Genomic DNA, 7,075 nt, shown 5'->3' with positions numbered 1-7,075 from the left:
GCCCACATTAAGTCAGTTTGATTTGAGGAGGAATCTTTAATATTTAGTAATCTAAAGATTGTACAGATGCGTGTCTGTCTGTCTATCTATCTGTCTAAGCAGTCAAACATACAAGTAACCTTTCAAATTCTTTATTCACTTTACAAAAGAATTGCCTGCTTGACAATTACAACAACAACAGACTTTTAAGTACTGTATGCCTGTAGCTTATAAAAATAAACTACTTAAATTCTTGTACTTACAATGGTCCACACTCCACATACAAAGTATAGCTATACTCTAGAAGACATTTATATCAGAAATATTTCAAGTCTGTGTTGTTTAGCTTATCTCTTTGGTAAGTCATACAAATAACAAACACAATAGAAAAGGTACGATTACTATACACAACTGTTCAAAAGCCTATCCAAAATACAGTAAAATCAGTTATGTGAAATATTTTTACAATTCAACTATTTGAATATAAAATGTAGTTTATTCCTGTGAATTTTCAACATCATTACTCCAGTCTTCAGTGTCACATGATCCTTCAGAAATCATTCTAACATGATGATTTGCTGCTATAATAAATAAATAACTATTATTATCAGTGTGCTGCTCAACATTTTTGTGGAAACAGTGATACATTTTCCAGAATTCTTTGATGAATAAAATGTTGAAATGAACAGCATTTATTCTGATGGAGATATCATATAACATTATGACTGTCCTTGCTGAATACTATTAATTTCTGAGGTTAGGGTGACATCATAGCGTTCACGTTTATGATATATCCATATATATCCAGACCGTCTGAAAGTCCTCATGATGGTATACAGTTGGTATCTGATTCTTCACTTCACTCTTAACCATCTAAAACCACAACAAAAATGCAATGCAGACATGTTTTAGTCAAAAAAAAATTCTGTTGAAAAAAAAGTGTTGACATATAGCCTAGTTACCTCCTCCTCTTCAGTAAGTAAAACTGCACCAGCCAGTGCACAGCAAACGGCCAGATAACTGTCAGCACTGCAGCGAACGGGGGCGAGTTTAAAGTCCACCAGGACCATCTCTGAAACACAGATACAATTAAACATTTCTGTTAATATAAAGCGGAATTTCATACTATTGCATTCCATGTATTTGGCGTCACATAAACAGACCTTTTTTGATGGCTTGGAGTTCAAAGTTTTGAGAGGAGGGATTTCAGCCTAAAATCAAACATAAGCAAATACATTTTTAAATGAATAGCAACTTTAACTGTTTTCAAGGTTTTAGAATTATTGAAGGCGATTATGTTGTTTAATGGTATTTATTTACCATAAAATGTTATGTTAAGATGCTGAAAATTCAGCTTTGTCATCACAGGAAAAAAAAATACATTTGAACATATATTAAAATAGAAAAGAACATATCATTTTTTTATTTACCGTAAATTTCATGTCTCATCCGCTTTCAGCTATTATTTTTTTTAGCTAGTTATGCTGCATGATTTTGCAAACTGGTATTTCTTACCATATAATTTTAATGAAATGTCTTCATTATAAACGCGCTGGTTTGTAACACAAATTGTTTTAACATTTACTGCACAGAAAAAAATAAGGTGGATTAAACAGATCCAGTCTTCGGAATCTACAGTCTAGTGGTTACATGTATTGAGCCATATATTTTGATGCTGGTCTTACTTGTGATGCCGTAAGATGTTCCAGTGTGGTCAGTCTGTGCAGCACATCCTGCATGTTGTCCTGTAACTGTGACAGTATCACAGCGATCTCTTTGTTAAACGCTCTTTTGTCCGTTCTGTCTTCTGTCTCCCAGCGCTGACCATTTCCTTGGAAACTGCACTCATGTTTGTCAGGTAGGCTAGTTCCCATTAACCGATGGCCTGAGAGTATATTAAAAAAAATCATCCATTTATGCTTCCACTAATTCCCAGACACATATCAAACATAGACACGGTTATATAATTAAACAGTATATACCTAAATTGTAATGACTAAGCATTTAAATAACATCTTACAAAGACATTATATTGAGAGATTTAGAGCAACGACTGATATATTTGTATTTTATGTAAGTCGTCTATATTGTTATAAAGATCGTATCGATTTATATCACATGCTATCAGAATTTCATATTATCTTTTGGCCATATAAATATCAGCAACTGCACCAAATTGAATATTTTTGCTCAATTTGGGCCTCTGAATAAATTGAGGTGTTTTTTTCCTCCTTGAATTTGTGTCCATATTGTCCTGTATCATACTATATGAGCAATAAAAGCTTAAATTTCAGATTTTGTATAAAGATTCAATAAACTCTTCCATTTTTTTTAAATATATATATATATATTTCTGACTATTATTTCATATCATTTACAGGGTTAAAATTATCTGCAAGTGTGTATTTTCTTTCTTTTTATAATACAGATACAAGCCCATGGTGATGAAAGGAAATAAATAGCAATGTAAACTATAATGAATGCCACAATGCAATATTAGAGTCTTGCCTTATTAGGAAATTATTTCCTAGGAGAAGTATAATAGTATTCACTCCCATTGTAAGTTATACAAATGCTGGTGGAAAATTGGCTTGTTGATCACATTATTGCTTGTTGACGTCATTGTGCTCAAGACTTATTCAAACACTGACTCAAGCCCAACCTCTTCCTCTGCCTGGGGAGATTCTGTCAGTTTGGACGGTTCCAAGTGTCGGCGGGTGGGGGACGGGGGGTGTCACTCCCTGTGGTTTTCCATCCTGACTCCCACACTGAGGCTCTCTGTTTCCCCCTTGTTGCATGTTGGCCCCAACCACGTTCACTTCTGCCAAATGGACCCTGGGAACTCCTGAACCCTAGGGAGAGCATCGCATACTACCATTTATTTAGCTCTGACAGGACATGTCATGACAAACAAATGCATTTCTTCCTTTGGTTCTCTCTCTCTCTCCAAAAAAATGTCACAACAAGCATATTCCTGTGCTAACTATCAACTGGTGGACTTCAGTTGATGTCACTTAATCCATGTTTTGCCAAGGATTTCAAGTCATACTTTGTTTTTTGCCAGGAATCACACAACCCTTCCAAATCTCTGCTGATGTATGATGCATAAGAGTGACCTTAAATAGCATGATGGATTCAACCCAGTTATAGATCTCTTAATGATTGCTGTTTCAAGGGTTTGTCTGAAGTTAATCAGCTTATTAATAAGAACATTGAAAGAACTGGAGTGAATCTCACAAAACATGGCCAGGTCACATTGCACGCCAAAATTAAAAGAAACCTTTTTTGCTATATTATTTGATAAACTTGATAAGTCATTTGATTTACATTGTTACAAAAATTCGTTTTCAAATAAATGCTGTTATTTTGAACTTACCATTCATCAAAGAATACTGAAAAAAATTATTATTGTTTCCACAACTGTGATAATATTAAGAATAATTTCTTGAGCAGCAATTCATCATATTAGAATGATTTCTGAAGGATCATGTGACACTAAAGACTGGAGTAATGATGCTGTAAATTCAGCTTTGCATCACAGGAATAAATTACATTTTAAAACATATTCAAATAGAAAACGGTTATTTTTAATTTATTTCACAATATCACAGCTTTAACTGTATTTTTGATCAAATAAATGCAGCCTTGGTGAGCATAAGAGACTTCTTTCAAAAACATTAAAGAATTTTCCCAACCTTACTAATAAAATGTTTGTTTTTTTATTATGCAAAATATAATCTTTTTTATTTATTTTACTTGATTTTGAGGTGCAATATGTTTTTGAGCCTGTGAAAGAATTGAAAACATTAGTATAAAGACTGTACCTTCTCTTGTGTTGCTGGTTTTTCCATTGAGCAGCTGTATGTCTCACCATCTGAGTCATCTGTGTGATATTTGGTAAGAATGATGTCATCAAATAATATTTTTTAAACACACAGTTTATAACAGACACGTTGTTTACATTATCTGCCAATGTAATTTCATTAAATGGCTGCAGAATCTCTTCTAATCAGAATGCAAAAAACAAAATTTTATCCTCCAACACAACTGAAGGTTGGGCTATACAGTGTAACTTGGGCCCGGACACAAAAATGCAAACTAATGGAAACAAAAACATACCATACGCCAGTTCCTCGTCTTCTTCCTCACTGTTGAGAGAACTATGAGTGTCATTGGTTGAGGAAGTCACACTGTTCTCCTCACTTTCATTAAACGCTGGTAAACGTCCTCTCTCTGCTGCATGGGTGCTCAAGTCTGCAGAATAAAAAAGTCATTAAATACAGTAGTATGAATCATTTCAGGAGATTCAAACACATTTTACTCACAAAAAAACAGCTCTCTGTCTTGACAATTGTTTCACAATATAAAAGGCACGAAGTTGTTGCTTGAACCTTTCTTCTTCTCATCCATCTCCATGTCATCTTCTATATTTCCCCCATTACTTTAATTTTCCCCCTCTTCAACTTTCATCATCATCATCAACAACTTTTCCATCTTTAGTGCTTCCTGTTTCTACATTCATTAAAATTGTAATTAAAGGAGCTCAAATAAGGTCAGATCTTATGGTTAAGGAACATAAATAATAGGAGAAGTACCTGTGGATAATAGCGCTGCTTTACTGGTCGCATCATCATCATCATCATCATCCTCCACTATTTCATAAAATGGATCGAGCGCGTCCAATAATTCTGCCATCCTGTCTGTGACTGGGAGGGTTTCTATTATCTATGATAAAACATTTGATTGTTTGTGGTTTAAACTAATTTTAGTGAAACCTCAATATGAAAGAGCTTCATCTCTGTAATCTATACAACTACCAACCAATTGTATTTCCTGAACATATTCCAACATGGCTTGGTCCTTTGATATGTTTCCCAGGGCTTTCCATGCCTCCCTGCAAACAACACGTGTCTGGGTTTAATATGCATATCTGGCTTGTTGCTCAAGTTATTCTTTAAAGCATTCTTTAGATATAACAACATCAACATTTCTGTTAAAATAAACACTAAATTCATTAAGAACATGTAGTTATAAATAATCTGAAAAATCATTCTTTCAGTGGATAAGAATTACCATTTAGCCTTGCCAATAGGATCCCAAGAGTTTGGTTTTAGGGTGTTACAAGGTCCTGCTGTAGCTTGTTTGTAATAACTGTATAACATAACCAGCATATCACCGGACAGTTCATAAGAGCCTGTTTGAAATGAAGAAAGAATGATTAAAAATATGTTTATTTATTTATAAATGAAACCATGAAGTTCAATACTTGACATTCATATTTAGGTATTACCATCCTCAGGTATATTTCTGATGACATTGACAGCTGCTTCAAACCTCCTCTGAATAGATTTGGGATCTTCCATTGTCCTTTATCTCATGGACAGGTCTGCACATCATTGACAAAATTAATGTCAGCAAATTAGATAAACATTTAACAAATAGACGTGGATGAAAAAGCAAATCACGTTAATAAGGTAGTAATTTAAATGCAGACTTAATTATTATATGATAAGTTAAATATATTTGATATTGAACAACTTTGGTTAATTAGTTTAATATCAGAAATTTCATTAACCTTTCGCCATACTAAGAAATCACCGTCTAAACTCTGAAAAATTGTCTTCAAGAGTAGGAAAAATGCCACTGAACAACAAAAAATAACTCTGAATAACTCACCTCCTGTGTTTCGTCCATCTGAAAATGCTGCTAAGGTGTCCTAGGTATTAACTGAAACAGGTGCAGTTTGGGTGATGTAGTTTCCTATGAAGCTGACCTCCATAGTAATTAAAAGAATGTAGAGTGCTTTAGCCTACAGGATCCACAATGCCTAGCGAAAGGATATTTAAACGTCTTTTACTCGTGCTAAGATAGGAGCTGCCTTCACTAAATGGATAATTTCTGACAATTCAGAATATATAGTAGTATACAGAAGTGTATACAGAGCAAGGGTGTAACTTTGGTTTGAGAAGTGGGGGGGACACAAAATGGGGAAACATTTTTTCGATTTGAATCCCATTTCCTGCATTTACATACATTTGGGGACTATGGTGATACAAAATCATTAATAATAATAATTTAGAAAATAATTAAGTTGATTATAATGATAAATTATGCCAAAAAGAATAGTAGGCTACTAAGCTATGTATAACAAAAATATGTCTTACTTTTTTATTGTTTAATAGGGGCCGATTGCCAAGACGTGAGAGAATCATTTTATAGTCAAAAATGTTCACTATTAATGTTTTGTGTGTACATAAAATTGAAATAAAGTGAGACTCAATTTCCACTGTAATGTAGAAACAACATAAAGACAGCACATTTTAAATAATTGTTTAATAGCATCTTTTTATGAATGAAGGCCTGTATAGCTGATATTAATATAGCTACCGATGTCTCGATGAAAATAATTTTTTTCCTCAAATTTTAAACATTTATTAGGCTTCAAAAATATAGGCTAACAACTTAATTTAAGTGAACTTTAAACAATCCTCACTTAAACCCATACTAAATGTCATATTTACCTAGGGCTGGATTAACAATTTCCTTTGCCCCGGGCATCAAGACTCAAGGCATAGTTAGGGGGGTTCGGGGGCATGCTCCCCCGAGAAAATTTGGATTTCTTTGACCTACATATGTGTAATTTAGGACTTTTGAAGGCCAAAAAATGATAAGAAATAGGCTATTTAAAACCTTGTCATTAGATTATTTGTCAATACCTGCTCTCTCCTCATCTTCATATTTCTTATTCTCTCAGTATTCTTATCCTGGCCTATTTCTTCCCTTCCTAAAGCTGAACTTAGACTGATAGTCTTTTCATTTCCGTCTGACGAAAGTAAACATAGGCTCAACTGATATTTATACGTTTTATGAATAATTTAGTTAATTTACTCAAGGCTACCTGCAGCCTAAGTCAGTATTGCCATTAGGAACCTTCTGCAAGATTTGGAATTTGAAAACGTCTTTTTTTAAGTGTTAAAAGTAATTTTAAATAATAGAAATTATAGGCTACGTTTAACGCAGTTGGTGGAATTCGCAGACGTTCCCTTAAGCATTGTGTGCTGTGGAAACGCGTCAAAGCATTCTCAGGTATAATTAT

General features: G+C 33.8%; 1 protein-coding gene across 2 annotated transcripts; it reads right to left on the bottom strand.

Annotated features, from left to right (window-relative positions):
• Window positions 1–115: 115 nt before the first annotated feature.
• acbd5b (acyl-CoA binding domain containing 5b) lies at window positions 116–5,756 on the bottom strand (the record flags this gene model as incomplete). 2 transcript variants are annotated; one of them, XM_084119047.1, is made up of 12 exons in its annotated part: window positions 5,656–5,756; window positions 5,270–5,365; window positions 5,053–5,173; window positions 4,801–4,873; window positions 4,575–4,704; window positions 4,099–4,233; window positions 3,804–3,862; window positions 2,642–2,831; window positions 1,665–1,864; window positions 1,143–1,190; window positions 942–1,051; window positions 116–852 (listed from the first exon to the last, which is right to left on the bottom strand). In XM_084119047.1, the coding sequence occupies exons 2-12, from the start codon at window positions 5,340–5,342 to the stop codon at window positions 834–836; spliced, it is 1,158 nt and encodes a 385-aa protein (XP_083975173.1). In that variant the 5' UTR covers window positions 5,343–5,365; window positions 5,656–5,756. The 2 variants fall into 2 exon arrangements, with proteins under 2 accessions (XP_083975173.1, XP_083975174.1); XM_084119048.1 differs by lacking the exon at window positions 116–852 and having other exon boundaries at window positions 938–1,051.
• Window positions 5,757–7,075: the final 1,319 nt, after the last annotated feature.

Source organism: Abramis brama, assembly GCF_963993115.1.
Source record: "Abramis brama genome assembly, chromosome: 7".
Classification (NCBI taxonomy): Eukaryota; Metazoa; Chordata; class Actinopteri; order Cypriniformes; family Leuciscidae; genus Abramis; species Abramis brama.
The sequence above is the reverse complement of the archived record's forward strand: the minus strand, read 5'-3'. Positions and strand labels throughout refer to the sequence as shown.